Source organism: Hyla sarda, chromosome 1 (assembly GCF_029499605.1).
Source record: "Hyla sarda isolate aHylSar1 chromosome 1, aHylSar1.hap1, whole genome shotgun sequence".
Taxonomy (NCBI): domain Eukaryota; kingdom Metazoa; phylum Chordata; class Amphibia; order Anura; family Hylidae; genus Hyla; species Hyla sarda.
The window spans coordinates 587537221-587556183 of NC_079189.1; the positions used below are offsets into that span (position 1 = coordinate 587537221).

At 41.8% G+C, this 18963-nt stretch overlaps 1 protein-coding gene across 2 annotated transcripts in view; it reads right to left on the bottom strand.

Annotated features, from left to right (window-relative positions):
• Nucleotides 1-18687, bottom strand: part of MIER3 (MIER family member 3) — a 39460-nt gene extending 20773 nt beyond the window's left edge. The window contains exons 1-2 of one of the 2 annotated variants that reach the window (XM_056552558.1): nt 18584-18687; nt 13933-13957 (exon numbers count right to left, since the gene is read on the bottom strand). Coding sequence is in view for 1 of the 2 variants with exons in the window: in XM_056552557.1 (XP_056408532.1) it covers nt 13933-13957; nt 18584-18592 (34 nt within the window). In the remaining variant the exon portion in view is untranslated. The remainder of the gene's footprint in view (nt 1-13932; nt 13958-18583) is intronic. The other variant, XM_056552557.1, reaches the window with a different exon arrangement.
• Between the last annotated feature and the right edge of the window lie 276 nt (nt 18688-18963).

The following is an 18963-nucleotide window of genomic DNA, read 5'->3' on the forward strand; positions in this document are numbered from 1 at the left end:
TCATTTCCCACTTTCATAGCATAAAAAAAAAAAAAAAAAAAAAAAAAAAAAAAAAAAAAGGATATAGATTATTATATATATATATATATATATATATATATATATATATATATATATATATATATATATATATATATATATATAAAATAATAAAAATAAATTAATAAAAAAAATACAATAATAATCATAAATAAAATAGTAATCATAATAATACTCTCCAGTAACATACCATAGTAGAAACGTAAAGGGGTTTTGTGTTTACAGGTGGAGTAACATGCGCCAAACACAAAATCTGAATTTAGTCTTGTAAAAGTCCCAATTTACCAGAGAAGTCTTGAACAAGTCTAGAGTCTCATTTCAATAAATTACATAGGGTGACACGCTCACTTTCAGGTTGTGGTACACATGGAGAAGCAAAGAAAGAATCCCGCTACTCACGTTCACTAATCTGCTTTGCTGTTATTCACGTACGCTGTCCTTTAAACAAACTTAGCATAAATCTATAGTACTAGCGAGAAGAACCTTTGTAATATATTTTAAAGAAAAAATAAAATAAAGCTTCTTTCCTGATCCCCCTCCCTTGTGAGACTGTATTTAGCTAAAAAAAAAAAATCAGCTCACATTTGTCCTGTGCCTGCAAGACAAGCAAATACAAATCTACGGAGGAGGGAGCACCACCCACCAGCTCTGGGAGAACTGCAAATTAGAGATGCAGCCTGCAGAGCAGGAATCTGCTGAAAAATTTAATCTATAGGGATGAAACAACTAATCAACATCTAAGACCTTATACAGAGGGGAAAAATAGACCTTATACAGAGAAGATAAAAAAATATTTTAACCCCTGAATAAATGGAGTTATTCAGGAATAGAAAACCAGAGCTTATTTCTGCCAGACACAGCTTTACAGCGGGCTGCGAGGATCGTGATGTCACGGCCACACCCCCCGTGACATTATGCCATGCCCCCTCAATGCAAGTCTATGGGAGGGGGGTGTGATGGCTGTCATGCCCCCCTCCTATATACTTTCATTTAAGGGGCGTGGCCATGACATCACGACCCTCGCAGCCCGCACCCAGCGTTCGGAACTAAATCTGAATGCTGGGGCAGTGGAGTACCCCTTTAAGTACTCTACTAATTTTTTTTTATTTAATATCAACTGGCTCCAGAAAGTTAAACAGATTTGCAAATTACTTCTATTAAAATATCTTAATCCTTCCAATAATTATCAGTTGCTGAAGTGGAGTTCTCCTCTGTCTGGCAACAGTGCTCTCTGCTTGTCTCCGGAACTGGACAGAGTAGAAGAGGTTTGCTATGGGGATTTGCTTCTACGCTGGACAGTTCCCGAGACAAGTGTCATCAGAGAGCACTTAAGACAGAAAAGAACAACTCAACTTCCGTAGCTAATAAGTACTGTAAGGATTAAGATTTTTTTAATAGAAGTAATTTACAAATCAACTGGAGGCCTGATGAATTACTAATTAGCACCAAACCACCGGTGTTTGCCTCTGAGCCCCGTCTACTCTTTGCACATTCCTCTTCTGTTGAACCACCTTAGACAGCGATGGACATGGCGAGTGCAGGATTTCCTATCTGGATTTAGTTATAATTTACAAATCTGTTTGACTTTCTGGAGCCAGTTGATATATAAAAAAAAAAAAATTTTTTTTCCTGGATAACCCCTTTAACCCCTTAAGGACGCAGGACGTAAATGTACGTCCTGGTGAGGTGGTACTTAACGCACCAGGACGTACATTTACATCCTGTGCATAACCGCGGGCATCGGAGCGATGCCCGTGTCATGCGCGGCTGATCCCGGCTGCTGATCGCAGCCAGGGACCCGCCGGCAATGGCCGACGCCCGCGATCTCGCGGGCGTCCGCCATTAACCCCTCAGGTGCCGGGATCAATACAGATCCCGGCATCTGCGGCAGTGCGCGATTTGAATGAATGATCGGATCGCCCGCAGCGCTGCTGCGGGGATCCGATCATTCATAACGCCGCACGGAGATCCCCTCACCTTCCTCCGTCCGGCTCCCGACGTCTCCTGCTCTGGTCTGTGATCGAGCAGACCAGAGCAGGAGATGACCGATAATACTGATCTGTTCTATGTCCTATACATAGAACAGATCAGTATTAGCAATCATGGTATTGCTATGAATAGTCCCCTATGGGGACTATTCAAGTGTAAAAAAAAATGTAAAAAAATGTAAAAGTAAAAGTAAAAAAAAAAGTGAAACATCCCCTCCCCCAATAAAAAAGTAAAATGTCCGTTTTTTCCTATTTTACCCCCAAAAAGCGTAAAAAACATTTTTTATAGACATATTTGGTATCGCCGCGTGCGTAAATGTCCGAACTATTAAAATATAATGTTAATGATCCCGTACGGTTAACGGCGTGAACGAAAAAAAAAAAAAAGTCCAAAATTCCTACTTTAATACATTTTATTAAAAAAAATGTATAAAAAATGTATTAAAAGTTTTTTATATGCAAATGTGGTATCAAAAAAAAGTACAGATCATGGCGCAAAAAATGAGCCCCCATACCGCCGCTTATACGGAAAAATAAAAAAGTTATAGGTCATCAAATTAAAGGGATTATAAACGTACTAATTTGGTTAAAAAGTTTGTGATTTTTTTTTAAGCGCAACAATAATAGAAAAGTATGTAATAATGGGTATCATTTTAATCGTATTGACCCTCAGAATAAAGAACACGTCATTTTTACCATAAATTGTACGGCGTGAAAACGAAACCTTCCAAAATTAGCAAAATTGCGTTTTTCGTTTTAATTTCCCCACAAAAATAGTGTTTTTTGGTTGCACCAAACATTTTAAGATATAATGAGTGATGTCATTACAAAGGACAACTGGTCGCGCAAAAAACAAGCCCTCATACTAGTCTGTGGATGAAAATATAAAAGAGTTATGATTTTTAGAAGGCGTTGAGATGAAAGAACGTGAGTGCTAGAATTCTCCCTTTGCTACTAGAGTCTCAATCCAGACTTGTCCAAAGAATCAGAACCTTTACAAGACTAAATGACCCGACTGTTTATGTGTTACATTCAGGTTCAGCACATTTTTTTATGGGATCATGGAAATGTGTTTCACCAGTTGTAAAATGGGAGTCACTTGATCACTTGTTTACTTTGGGTTTATGCAAAAATTCTATAGTTTACAACCAGTAACAACTTTTCCTGCATGTACGTAGCTCTTAAATGGGTATTTCAGGCAAAAAAACAATTTTTATATATCAACTGGCTCCGGAAAGTTAAACAGATTTGTAAATTACTTCTATTAAAAAAAAATTAATCCTTCCAATAGTTATTAGCTTCTGAAGTTTTCTGTCTAACTGCTCAATGATGAGGTCACGTCACGGGAGCTGTGCATGATGGGAAAATATCCCCATAGGAGCTGGACAGCTCCCGGGACGCGAGTCATCAGAGAGCAGTTAGACAGAAAACAGCAACTCAACTTCAGAAGCTAATAACTATTGGAAGGATTAAGATTTTTTAATAGAAGTAATTTACAAATCTGTTTAACTTACCGGAGCCAGTTGAGATTATATATATATATATATAAAAAAAGTTTTTGCCTGGAATACCCCTTTAAATATAGGATTCGTTTGACCTACAGAGAAGCTTCATATCTACACCTCTCTTCACTACTGTGTAACCCCTATTGTCATATACCTGCGATTGACTACTGTCAGCTGGATACAAACAACAATCCATGTTACATTTATGGCCTTCACCCCAGCTTGGAGCACCATGATAAAGGGATTGAAGTTTATGAATGTTGGAATACCTTTTTGATGGTGATCCAATGTATATCCATGGCAGAGACCATAATCGTTATGTAAGTATGGCTTAAAGGGGTTGGACATATTTATTATGATTTTTTTTCAATCGCTGCTGTGATGCTGGAGATGTTACTTACACAGACTATGAGGCTGCCCTGTGGCCCCATTCTCTTACATCATCCAGCTCCGCTCCTGACCGCTCCTTGTATGGACAGCTTATCGTCCATACATGGCTGACTATAGAGGAGCATGTGATGATACACGTCACTGTGCCTCCTCTACCACCCCTGCACTATTTGCTTAAAGGGGCACTCCGGTGGAAAACATTTTTTTTAATCAACTGGTGCCAGAAAGTTAAACAGATTTGTAAATTACTTCTATTAAAAAAATCTTAATCCTCCCAGCATTTATTAGCTGCTGAATACTACAGAAGAAATTATTTTCTTTTTGGAACACAGAGCTCTCTGCTGACATCATGACCCCAGTGATCTCTGCTGACATCTCTGTCCATTTTAAGAACTGTCCAGAGTAGGAGAAAATCTTATAGCAAACATATGGTGCTCTGGACAGTAATGTCAGCAGAGAGCTCTGTGACCCAAAAAGAAAAGAATTTCCTCTGTAGTATTCAGCAGCTAATAAATGCTGGGAGGATTAAGATTTTTTTAATAGAAGTAATTCACAAATCTGTTAAACTTTCTGGCACCAGTTGATTTACACACAAAAAAAAAAAAAAAAAAAAAAAAAAAAATAAGTTTTCCACCGGAGTATCCCTTTAAAGGGGTACTCCGGTGAAAACCTTTTTTCTTTTAAATCAACTGGTGGCAGAAAGTTAAACATATTTGTAAATTACTTCTATTAAAAATTCTTAATCCTTCCAGTACTTATTAGCTGCTGAATGCTACAGAAGAAATTCCTTTCTTTTTGGAACACTGATGACATCACGAGCACAGTGCTCTCTGCTGACATCTCTGTCCATTTTAGCAACCGTGCATAGCAGATGTATGCTAAGGGCAGCATGGTGGCTCAGTGGTTAGCACTGCTGCCTTGCACTGCTGGGGACTTGGGTTCAAATCCCACCAAGGACAACAATAAATAAAGCGTTATTATTTTTATAATAATGTCAGCAGAGAGCACTGTGCTCGTGATGTCATCAGAGAGCATTCCAAAAAGAAAAGAATTTCCTCTGTAGTATTCAGCAACTAATAAGTACAGGAAGGATTAAGATTTTTTAAATAGAGGTAATTTACAAAATATGTTTAACTTTCTGCCACCAGTTGATTTAAAAGAAAAAAGGTTTTCACCGGAGTACCCCTTTAAGCACACTGTATTTCTAGTAAAGAGGCATGGAGACGAGGAGCCATTTATGGACAATAAGCAGTCCTGCTGCATATGGGGAGGAGGGGACCGAGCAAGTCATGTGAGAGAATGGGGCCGCAGAGAAGCCTCATAGTGTATGTAAGCAACATCCCCATAACCACCGTAGTGATAGATAAAAAATAAATAAATAAATGAATGGAGTTCTACACCTTTAACACTAAAACATTAAATGTCTAGTGCAAAGCCTTAAAAAGGGGTACTCCGCTGGATGACATTTTTTTTTTTTTTTTTTTAAATCAACTGATGCCAAAAAGTTAAACAGATTTGTAAATTATTTCTATTAAAACAATCTTAATCCTTCCAGTACTCATCAGCTGCTGTATGCTCCAGAGGAAGTTCTTTTCTTTTTGAATTTCCTTTCTTTCTGACCACAGTGCTCTCTGCTGACACCTCTGTCCATGTCAGGAACTGTCCAGAGCAGAAGAGGTTTGCTATGGGGATTTTCTCCCACTCTGGACAGTTCCTGACATGGACAGAGGTGTCAGCAGAGAACACTGTGGCAAGACTGAAAAGAAATTCAAAAGAAAAGAACTTCCTCTGGAGCATACAGCAGCCGATAAGTACTAGAAGGATAAACATTTTTAAATAGAAGTAATTTATAAATCTGTTTAACTTTCTGGCACCAGTTAATTTCAAAATAAATGTTTTCCAGCGGAGTACCCCCTTTAAAAGGGATTATCCCAAGATTAAGAAGTTATCCCCCTATCCTGTGGACAATATTTGGCTGAATGGTGTGGGGCCGACTGATGGGAACCCCCACAAATCTCAAGAATGTAGGTTTATTATTTCCTAGGTTAAAGTGTTACTGTCGTTAGAAACAACGGTTTTACATTTAATACTTCCTTTAAAAAAAAATATGAATTTTCCTAATAAACTTCATAAAATGTTTTTTTATTGCTAAATAAATGTGAAATAAAGGTTTAAAAACATGGCCACTAGGGTCTCTGTCTTTTTAATTTTGAAAACGAACCCTGGTATCTAGGGCTCTTTGGTCCGCACTACCAAGAAAAGGACCACAATTCTGAAGGGACGGGGAGTGGGGGGTTCTCATCTGCTCACTCAGTACAGTGTATAATCCAGCTTTCAACTATGTGAGGAGAACACATGGGAGACCGAGACAAGATGCAGACAGCTTGCAGCCTTCTTCAGGAGAGCATTCACATGCACAGTGGCAAGCGGTACAAGGTGCTAAATTATATAGAGCAGGCATGGCTGCATTAGAGTTATATAGAGCATGCATTTATAGAGCATGCATTTAGGCAGAAACCTGTGCAAGTGTAAAAATGTTTGTGCAGACCTCAACACAAGGGAAAGGGGAGGTGGGAGAGGAGCTCATCATGCTCCAGGGGAAATACCCCCAGCCTCAGAGGAATTCAGACGATTGATCACAGATATACATAGATCAAAAGGTATTTTATATATTAACACATGCATGTTATTATGCATACACGTTTTAGGGCACATTACTACACTGATTACAAAATAAAAAATAAAGTTTCTTACTAATGACAGTAACACTTTAAAAGAAAGGGCAGCACTTGTATAGCCACCACTCCGTTCACTGTCTAAAGGACCTTCAAAACATATCCAGGTGCAGAACTCCAAAATGTTCAAAAAAACACCATTTAGAAAGAAGCAATGGCCCAGCCCGTAAACTGCCAAAGGAATTGCCTAGATAGCCCTTATCTCAGAGTTTCCCAAACAGTGTGCCTACAACTCCCATCACATCATGAGTCCTAAAGGGGTACTCCACCCCTAGGCATCTTATCCACTATCCAAAAGGATAGGGGATAAGATGTCTGATCGCTGGTAAGCCCCACGATAGGCGATAAGACACCTAGGGGCAGAGTACCCATTTAACAACTTTCAGCATGCCTGGGCAGTCAGTATTGCAATAGCTGCAGGCACACTTGTTGGGAAAAATTGGCTTATCTTGTGGTTAGCAGAAAACTTTTAATCTTGAGATAGCCCCTTCATGGGGGCAGAGCATTTAAAAGGGGTACTCCGCTGCTCAGCGTTTGGAACAAACTGTTCCGAATGCTGGAGCTGGGAGCTTGTGATGTCATAGCCCTGCCCCTCATGACGTCACGTCCCGCCCCCTCAATGCAAGCCTTTAAAAGGGGTTACCTAGGAAAAAAATTTTTTTTAGATATCAACTGGCTCCAGAAAGTTAAACAGATATGTAAATTACTTCTATTAAAAAATCTTAATCCTTTCAGTACTTATGAGCTTCTGAAGTTAAGGTTGTTCGTTTCTGTCTAAGTGCTCTTTGATGACACGTGTCTCGGGAAACGCCCAGTTTAGAAGCAAATCCCCATAGCAAACCTCTTCTAAACTGGGCGTTTCCAGAGACAGGTGTCATCAAAGAGGACTTAGTCAGAAACGAACAACCTTCACTTCAGAAGCTCATAAGTACTGAAAGGATTAAGATTTTTTTTAATAGAAGTAATTTACAAACCTGTTTAACTTTCTGGAGCCAGTTGATATATATATAAAAAAGTTTTTTTCCTGGAATACCCCTTTAAGCTTTTCCCAGCATCTTCATTTAAATAGCAGTAAGGCTGTATACTACTTTAAGATGTTAAAAGAGACAGAATGCAAAAATAAAAATCTAATTATAAAAAAAGCTGTGATCCATTAAGCGTTTATACAGTATTTTTCATTACAATTTTCATTACCTCCCCCCTTCATATCTTATTTTGGGCAGGCTAGTGATGGGTTTAAATGCACGTTTAAAAAATAAATAAATAAAAAAAAAAAAAAAAAAAAAAAGGGGACACAAAACCACTCTTGTCCTCCTCATATGGCGTTTCTCTAGCAGTGAAGTCCTGGAAGCGTTCCTGAGCTCAGCAGCTCTATTAAGTTATATTTTAGAAGCTTTTTACTTCAGGTTTAGGCTAAAATTATGCAGCTGTTAATATGGTTTACAGTGTCAGGATATATGAAGAAAAGATGTTCAGCGCCAGACTCAAAGACGGAACTTTTATTAGCCATAGAAAACATCAGACCTGACGCGTTTCTGCCTCCCAGGACAGCCTTAGTCATAGGTTATGAATAAGGCCTTCCTGTGAGGCAGAAACGCGTCAGCCACCTGAGTCTGTTTTTATGTTAAAAGTTCCGTCTTCGAGTCTGGCGCTGAACAACTCTTTTCTTCACATTTATGGGACTTAGTCCACGTCCGGTCCGTGCACCAATCTTGGGGTGAGCTGAAATACACCTATATCTCCTAGTGTCAGGATATAGAAATACAATAAGCACCTACACAATAAAAGGAACTCAAATGATTCTGAGCAAAACAAACACTAAACCCAAGGCTGCAGCAGAAACACATGGAAAACAGATTCAGGCATTAATGTGAATAGTCGCACACGGAAGGCAAAAGGCGAACAGTTTTACGCTCTTTTTCACATGAAAATGTAACAAAACTGTAGCTTTGAGCAGTAACTAATAATGTTATTAAATTTTTTTGGGGGGGACATTTCTGCTGATGGCACAGCCTCAGGACAGATCATCAGTAACTGAGCGGTGGAGGTTTCATATCTCTTACACCTGTCAACCAGCTCTTTGCAAAAGCCACCTTGTCTGTAAACACAGCTCCATTCACCGTGTAGTGGCTGTGATGGGTACTGCAGCTCAAATTTACTTCACTCTCTATATGCAGACACCATGACTATAGCAAACAGCTGACCAACTAGGTGTCGGACCCCACTGGTCAGACAACGATGGCTTATCCCAAGGACAGGCCTTAAAGGGGTACTCCGCTGCTCAGCGTTTGGAACCAACTGTTCCGCCCCCCCGTCATGACATCATGCCCCGCCCACTCAATGCAAGTTTATGGGAGGGGGTGTGACAGCAGTCACACCCCCTCCCATAGACTTGCATTGAGGGGGGCGGGGAGTGACGTCATGAAGGGGGGTGGGACTATGATGTCACAAGCTCCCGCCTCCAGCATTCGGAACTGTTTGTTCCAAACGCTGAGCAGCAGAGTACCCCTTTAAATGATAACCCTTTTAAAAAGGGATACTCCACTGCCCCTGCGTTCTGAACATTTCGTTCTGAATGCTGGGTGCGGGGGTCGCGAGGTCACATCCACGCCCCTTCAATGCAAGTCTATGGGAAGGGGCGTTGCCACGCCCCCTCCCATAAACTTGCATTTAGGCAGCGTGACGGCACGACCCCCGCAGCCCGCACAAAATGTCCCGAACCCAGTTGCAGTGGAGTACCCCTTTAAATAACGTGTTCTCATTAGGGTAGCTGAAGGAATTCCCAAAGCCCTGCCAATTGACTTACAGTCCTATAAACCACTGCCTCCCTGCTAATTTTTTGGGATTGCTTTTTTTTTTTAAGTTTAAAAATTTTGTACTGAACTATAAAAGGAAATGCTGATAATGACTTAAAACTGAAGAGACATAATAAAAAGCATCTCCTGTTTCAGATAAGCATGAACAAGCAGACAAACTTACAGCCGTACACTTTATTACCCTCCAATGCTGTCCTGAGTGATCACCGATACATATATATCCTTACTAGAGATGAGCGAACTTACAGTAAATTCGATTCGTCACAAACTTCTCGGCTCGGCAGTTGCTGACTTTTCCTGCATAAATTAGTTCAGCTTTCAGGTGCTCCCATGGGCTGGAAAAGGTGGATACAGTCCTAGGAGACTCTTTCCTAGGACTGTATCCACCTTTTCCAGCCCACCGGAGCACCTGAAGGCTGAACTAATTTACGCAGGAAAAGTCATCAACTGCCGAGCCGAGAAGTTTGTGATGAATCGAATTTACTGTAAGTTTGCTCATCTAGTGATCACAGATACATATATATCCTTACATCAGAGTATACCACGTCAATATGTCTGAAGGATTTAGCCCCCAAAGCCATGTACAGTGTGTAAAAAAAACTATCACAGTAAGGCTATGTTCACACGGGCGCAAGTTAGACACAATGAATATTCGGCTGCCACAGAGTCCCATTGATATCAATGGGATTTTGTGGCACTGCTCAAACGGCAGAGTTTCTGTGCCAGGATGTCTCTGATGCAGAAATGTAGATGCTGTGATGTTGTTCAAGAGCCGTGGTGGCCCTGGAGCATCGTGGACTCCTGGCCGCATCTCTCCGACTCTTCCTGGCTGTTGATAAGTGATTTTTATCATCTTAAAACCATAGATTAGGAATGGCTGCGTTCATGCGGCCGTCTAGACCCGTCCCGTCAAAAATAAAAACGGACTTAAAATAAAAACAAACACAATAACGGATGCAAACGGACGTTATCCATTTGTATCCGTTATTGTTCAGTTAAACCAAAAAAATATATATTTTTTTGTTCTGAGCATGCTCAGAAATAAAAAACGTATATATAAAAAAAAAAAAAAAAAACGGATTGAAAAAAACAGATGCAAACAGATGACATTAAAGGCTCTTCCGTTTTCCATAGACTTCAATGTTAAAGGAGAACTCCAGAATAGAAAAATTGTCCTCGTGCAGGGGAGGAAAACGTCACACTGCCGCTCAGCCTATCGCCGGCCGAGTAGGAACTTCGCTGCGGCCGGTGATTGGCCGAGTGCAGTATGACTCGCCGGCAACCAGGAAGAGGATCGCGGCAGAGACCGGAGACGGTTACCGGAGGCCCCGGGGGTGCGGAGGAAGGCATGTATCTATTTTTTTTTACTGCCAGCAGTAAAAGTGGAAGACAAATTTTTCTATTCTGAAGTTCCCCTTTAAAATTTACTGCATCCGTTGATTTGACAGAAGAGAAAATACTGCATGTGCCGTTTTTTCTGCCACCAAAAAAACGAAAAGGAGTGCAGACGGGTACAAACATGAGCAGACGGGTATTGACATGGATGTGATTTTTTTTTTTTTTATCCGTTTACAGCCTGCAAGAACGGAACCGAAACAGAGGGAAACGCACCCTTACTGTGATACACATCTTTTACACACTGTACGCTGCTTTAGGGTCTAAATCCTGATGACAGTCGCACTTTAAGCAGTGATTGCTGTAGCCCAATATATGAAGGTAAGAAAGTGCATGATGTATGTACGAAAGGAATTGTACATACAGTGTAAGGAACTGTACAGCCCCTTGATGAAGAATTGTTGGGGGGGGGGGGCTGTTAAAGTTTCTGATGGATGTTTCAGTGACACTTTCACACATTTAAGAAAAGAGGAGGAGGAGGAGGAGGAGGAGGGGGATGGAGGAAAAAACATAAAAACTAAAAACTGCACTGTGTGACTATACCCTAAACAAATATGATCTCACATTATGCAGCCCTAGAGAACAGATTACAAATAATGAAGCATGATGGGAGTACAAGACTAGGGGCTACACCGCAGCTCTGACCATGCAACATCAAGGTGTGAACAACCATGTTAGGGTCTATTCACACGGGAGAATTTCCGCCTCAAAATTAAAGAGGTCCTCCGGTGCAAAACTTTTATTTATTTATTATTATTTAAAAAAAAAAAAAAAAATGTTATCAACTGGTGCCAGAAAGTTAAAAAAGATTTGTAAATGACATATTTAAAAATCTTAATCCTTTCACTACTTATAAGCTGCTGTATGCTACAGAGGAAATTCTATTCTTTTTGAATTTTTTATTTTTATTTTTTTTGTCTTGTCTAGAGATGAGCGAACTTACAGTAAATTTGATTCGTCACGAACTTCTCGGCTCGGCAGTTGATGACTTTTCCTGCATAAATTAGTTCAGCTTTCCGGTGCTCCGGTGGGCTGGAAAAGATGGATACAGTCCTAGGAAAGAGTCTCCTAGGACTGTATCCACCTTTTCCAGCCCACCGGAAAGCTAACTAATTTATGCAAGAAAAGTCACCAACTGCCGAGCCGAGAAGTTCGTGACGAATCGAATTTACTGTAAGTTCGCTCATCTCTATTCTTGTCCACAGTGCTCTCTGCCGACACCTGATGCTCGTATCAGGAACTGTTCAGAGCAGGAGAAAATCCCCATAGCAAACCTATGCTGCTCTGGACAGTTCCTGACACGGACAGAGGTGTCAGCAGAGAGCACTGTGGACAAGACAAAAAAAAGAAATTCAAAAAGAAAAGAACTTCCTCTGTAGCATACAGCTGCTAAAATGTACTGGAAGGATAAACATTTCTAAATAGAAGTCATTTAAAAATGTGTTTAACTTTCTGGCACCCGTTCATCAAAAAAAAAAAAAAAAAAAACCTTTTCCACCGGAGTACCCCTTTAAAGGGGTACTCCGGTGGAAAACTTTTTTTAAATCAACTGGTGCCAGAAAGTTAAACAGATTCGTAAATTACTTCTATTAAAAAAATCTTAATCCTTCCAGTACTTATTAGCTGCTGAATACAACAGAGGAAATCCTTTTATTTTTAGAACACAGAGATCTCTGCTGACATCATGACCACAGTGCTCTCTGCTGACATCTCTGTTCATTTTAAGAACTGTCCAGAGTAGGAGAAAATCCCCATAGCAAACATATGCTGCTCCGGACAGTTCCTAATGGGGACAGAGATGTCAGCAGAGAGCACTGTGCTCGTGATGTCAGCAGAGAGCTCTGTGTTCCAAAAAGAAAATAATTTCCTCTGTAGTGTTCAGCAGCTAATAAGTACTGGAAGGATTAAGATTTTTTTAATAGAAGTAATTTACAAATCTTTTTAACTTTCTGGCACCAGTTGATTTAAAAAAAAAAAAAAAGTTTTCCACCGGAGTACCCCTTTAAAGCCCATAGACTTCTATGGGATTCCGCACTCCCAATCACACTTCTGAATTTCCGCTTGCGTGGAAATTCAGAAGTGTGATTGGGAGTGCGGAATCCCATAGAAGTCTATAGCCCAGATTTATCAATCTGTGTGAGGCTGGGTTCACACTACGCAAAAATGAGCCGACCGGACCGAACGTTTCACTCCGGCCGGCTCATTGAAATGAATGACATACAGGAGCGCATACGGTGACATACGGGAGCGCGAGGTTTAAGCTCCCCCCTGCCGTATGCGCTCCCGTATGTCACCGTATGCGCTCCTGTATGTCATTCATTTCAATGAGCCGGCCGGAGTGAAACGTTCGGTCGGCTCATTTTTGCGCCGTATGCGCTTTTACAACCGGACCTAAAACTGTGGTCAACCACGGTTTTAGGTCCGGTTGTAAAAGGTCATACGGCGCAAAAATGAGCCGACCGGACCGAACGTTTCACTCCGGCCGGCTCATTGAAATGAATGACATACGGGAGCGCGAGGTTTTAGCTCCCCCCTGCCGTATGCGCTCCCGTATGGGACAAAACGTAGTGTGAACCCACCCTGAGAGAAAAAAAAATAAATACATTTAGTGATTTTTCCACAGTAACCAATCACAGCTCAGCTTTCACTTTACCACAGCTTGTTAGCTGGTTGCTGTGGAAAAAAAAAACTCTCCACTTAATCTCACACAGTTTGATAAATCTCGGCCTATGGGCTTTATTTTGAGGCGGAATTCCGCAAAAGGAAATTCTGCCATGTGACTAGACCGTTAGAATTAAGGCTGTAACCAAAAATTTCGATTTTTTTTTTTTAAACAGGGAGCAGCGGTCACATTAGGTCCCAGGTCACAAGACTAAAGCGGTCGTGTAGCCCTAGCGCAGGGAACACACAGGGAACTCTACTCCCATTAATCCTCATCACTACATGAATACTATGGTCAGGTGACTGTCCAGAAGATCTAACATGACATCTTCCCCGGCTGAGACTTAACTCCTCAAGAAGCCAGGGAGAAGCGATGCTTAGACGGTAATAAAATGGGACCAACCTGGGCTCGAACTGTCAAACGAAGCCTGAAAGAGAGAAGAGACAGGGGACAGGTCAGCAAGAGTCCCGAAAACATACAATAAACCATTTTTACATCCCACAGAGATAGAGGTTCCGAATTTTCAGACTCCTCAAGGGTAAATCTGCCAGTAATCTATGACCAAGGGGTGTGGTAGATTTACCATTGAGGTGGCAAGGCAATGGTACATGCCCCAAATAGTTATTAAAGGGGTTAGTCAGACTTAGGGGGAAAAAAAACAAAAAAAAACTGATGCTTCCTTCTAGAAACAGCGCCACACCTGTCCGCAGGTCGCATGCAGTATTGCAGCTTAGTTCAACTGAAGTGAATGAAGCAAAGTTGTAATACCAACACAAAACCCGAAGACAGGTGTGGTGCTATTTTCGAAGGAATCAGCTCTGTTTTTCGGATTTCAGCTCCAAACTATGGTTTGTGTTCAATGTGAAGCCATAAGACATTAGCCTTATTGAAGGTGTATGGGAGATGTTAAAAAGGGGTACTCCGGTGGAAACTTTTTCTTTTTTAAATGGTGCCAGAAAGTTAAACAGATTTGTAAATTACTTCTATTAAAAAAAAATCTTTATCCTTCCAGTACTTATTAGCAGCTGTATGCTACAGAGGAAATTCTTTGCTTTTTGAATTTCTCTTTTGTCTTGTCCACAGTGCTCTCTGCTGACACCTCTGTCCGTGTCAGGAACTGTCCAGAGTAGCATAGGTTTGCTATGGGGATTTTCTCCTTCTCTGGACAGTTCCCGATATGGGCATCAGGTGTCAGCAGAGAGCACTGTGGACAAGACAAAAAAGAAATTCAAAAAGCAAAGAATTTCCTCAGTAGCATACAGCTGCTAATAAGTACTGGAAGGATAAAGAATTTTTAATAGAAAAAAAATGTTTTTCCAGCGGAGTACCCCTTTAGGGTCTATTCACAGGTACAGTATTCTGCACAGATTTGATGTGTAGGATTTCAAGTCATTCAGTTTACATTGAAATTAGAGATGAGCGAACTTACAGTAAATTCGATTCGTCACGAACTTCTCGGCTCGGCAGTTGATGACTTTTCCTGCATAAATTAGTTCAGCTTTCAGGAGTTCCGGTGGGCTGGAAAAAGTGGATACAGTCCTAGGAAAGAGTCTCCTAGGACTGTATCCACCTTTTCCAGCCCACGGGAGCACCTGAAAGCTGAACTAATTTATGCAGGAAAAGTCATCAACTGCCGAGCAGGGAAGTTCGTGACGAATCGAATTTACTGTAAGTTCGCTCATCTCTAGATGGAACGTATAATTGCATATACTGAATATATCCTCCAGCTGTTGCAAAACTACATCTGCCATCAGGACATGTTGGGCAGTTTTGCAACAGCTGGAGACCCCCTGTTTGGGGTACACTGCTCTAGTCACTAAATCAGCATTTTAACTATAATATTTATTTTTTAACACCAAAAAGTGGTCTTCTAGTCTCTTAATGACTGCATAATAAATGTGTAATAAAAAAAATAAAAATAAATGGATTTCACAGTGTGTATAGTGAAGCCTCTTTGAGAAGACCACCCAATATTGTATTGTAGATAAGTGGTCCTATAAAGAAAACAGCCCAGTATGCAAAAAGTATAGGGAACTAGAAATCCATCATACAAAACCTGGTCTAGATAAGTGGGGTGGTCTTTTGAAGAAGTTTTACTATAATAATAATATATATATATATATATATATATATATATATATATATATATATATATATATATATATATATATATAGGCTTGCATTGAGGGGGGCAGAGCGTGGCGCGTCACACGAGGGCGGGGCCGTAATGTCACGATACTCCTGCCCCGTGATTCATCAGACCCAGAGCAATGTTCGCACCGGAGACTGATGATAGCAGGGTGCTGCATGAAAGGTTGCGGGGTCCCCAGCAGTGGGAGGGGGGGATAGGGGATAAGATGTCTTAGGGCCGGAGTACCTCTTTAAGGGAGGACTCCCGAAAGCTTGTTTTTACAAAATACTGTTAGGCCAATAATATAAGATGTTATTAAAGTCTGATGAATCATGATCACGGGGGCGGAGTATTGTGACGTTATGGCTCCGCCCCCTCAATGCAAGCCTATGGGAGGGGGCGTGGCAGATGCCACGCCCCCTCCCATAGGCTTGCACTGAGGGGGTGGAGCGTGACGTCACAATACTCCTGCCCCGTGATTCATCAGACCCGGAGCAATGTTTGCTCCGGAGGCTGATGATAGCGGGGTGCTACATGAAAGATTGCGGGGGTCCCCAGCAGTGGTGGGGGGATAGGGGATCAGATGTCTTAGGGCCGGAGTGCCCCTTTAAGCTTGTCTTTACAAAATACTGTTAGGCCAATAATAAAAGGTATTACAAGATTCTGCAACATCCCATGATTTGGCATATATATATATATATATATATATACATACACGTCACTTAGGAAAAGGGGGTCATCAGGGGTTGTATACAGGAGTTTAAAGTTGGGTAGTAAAAAAATTAAAATAAATTAAAGTTGTCATATACCATGGTGAACCCCTGATGTGCGCACTAAGGGACAGTTCACATTCATCCGGTGTCCTAGCTTGGACACTGGATGGTTGGACTCGCCGGACCTGCACCGTACAGGGGATCGCATCTTGTGACGTTCAGAAAAAAAAATAATGGACGCCGGATGTTACACAATGATACACGTTGTCTTCAGTTGCACTGAGATTAAAGCGTACCAGTCAGATCCAAAAAAAAAAAAAAAAAAAAAAAATCTTTTTTTAATTTTTATATATCACTCGGTACCTAATCCTGACCATGTACATCTAATTTTTATGTGTCTAGCACCTTTATTTATTTTTTTATTACACTTTTAGTTTAGCTCACTAGTCTGAATTCCTCTCAAAGGGAGGGGGCGTGGCCTCACTGCGCAGGTCTCCGCCTCCTCCCTCAGTATGATGTCTGCTCACATCTCCCCTAGAATTAGAAGAACTACAACTCCCAGCTTCTCCTCACTGACAGTAGCGGGACACAAGCGGACAGTGGGAGGATTTTTCCTCCAGGTGGGATCCCTGCGCTCACAGCTGTCAATCAAGGAAGTGTGTCCATGACATAGGTGATGATGCATGGACACAGCAGGACTAGTATGTGTCCAAGCAGGCAGGGGGGCAGTTTGACTGGCTTTTTCAGTATGAAATACTGAATATTTTCTAATGAAAACCTATTGGTTATACATGCTTTACAACATATCAAAAGTTTTTTTATCTGACAGTGTTCATTTAAGGCTGGGACCAGGTATGCCGCACACGTTATCCCAGCCTAAGTTTACCAAGTTTAAAAGGGGTTATCCAGGAAAAAACACACATATATATATATATATATATATATCAACTGGCTCCATAAAGTTAAACAGATTTGTAAATTACTTCTATTAAAAAATCTTAATCCTTTCAGTACTTATGAGCTTCTGAAGTTAAGGTTGTTCTTTTCTGTCTAAGTGCTCTCTGATGACACCTGTCTCGGGGAAACGCCCAGTTTAGAAGCAAATCCCCATAGCAACCCTCTTCTAAACTGGGCGTTTCCCGAGACAGGTGTCATCAGAGAGCACTTAGACAGAAAAGAACAACCTTAACTTCAGAAGCTCATAAGTACTGAAAGGATTAAGATTATTTAATAGAAGTAATTTACAAATCTGTTTAACTTTATGGAGCCAGTTGATATATATATATATAAAAGATTTTTTTCTGGAAAACCCCTTTAATAAAGTAGACTACTGACCATACTGCGTCCATTTCCCAAACGTATACCGAAATTGTGCGAGACTCTACAGCGCGGTGCGCTGCACTAGCGGTCCAGACACTATTGTGGGCTATTGAAGTGTGGGTTGGCATAGTAAACATTACACACTATATATATATATATATATATATATATATATATATATATATATTACACACATACATACACACACACACACACACACTACTGATGTACAGACATATAGGAAGTGTGTTGGGAACTTTGCCTTAAGAAAAGAAAAAAAAAAGTTGTGTACAGGTGTTCAAAGTTTAAGATGGGGATGAGCGTCACTGCTGCCGCTTATCTCCGGTGACCGGGGGAATCGCCATTGGACAGATCACCGGACAACAACCAATAGGAATGAACTTCCATCCAGTTTGAGGGGGGATGCTGGGGCACAGGGGTAACTCGTACCCTCCACTAGGGGGCAGACGTGCTGCTCATCACCCGGGGATGTGCACTGTCGCCGGGGCACACACCTCGGCCGGGGTTCGCCGTCCATCACACAACCTCCGGGGATTACACGGACGATGAGGGAGCCGGACAAGGAGCCGTGACAAGCCGGTTCACCGAGCTCCCTCATCGGCCACCTCACACCGGAAACCACTGGTCCCGGCCGCCGCCTCTCCGTCCCGGGTCCCTCCCCCCACCCCGGACAGTCCGCTCCCACCCACGGCCTAATGACGATTTTCTCGCCTTAGAGCGCAGCTTCCGGCCCCTGCTCCCCTCTAGCGACGGATGGGGCTGTGAGGAAGAGATCAGGGGGGGATTTGTCCGGTTTCCGGGGCTGTGGAGCCCGGGATTCCCGTCTGTATCGTCCCTCCCCCCGCTCCGGCCCGGTTTTCCTCCTTACCTCCGCCATATTGGTACCTCTAGGCGAACGAGCTGCAACTGCGCAAAGTACCCGGATGGAGAGCGACAGCCAATCACAGAGCGCCCTGCCAGAGGTGTCCGGCGGCCGCGAGCGGGGGCGGGGCCTGGGACTGTGGACCAGGTGGGGGAGGAGTGACGGGGCTCGAGCCATCTCCTAGTCTGCGCTTATAGAGAGCGGGGAGAGTCCCGTGTAATGTCCCGATATAAAGCCCCGTGTAATGTCCCGATATGTTGGTTACATGCACGTGATGCCATTTACAGTGTGTATAAACTCTATCACTTCATGTGATGCTATATACCATGTGTATAAACTCTATCACTTCATGTGATGCTATATACCATGTGTATATACACTGTCAC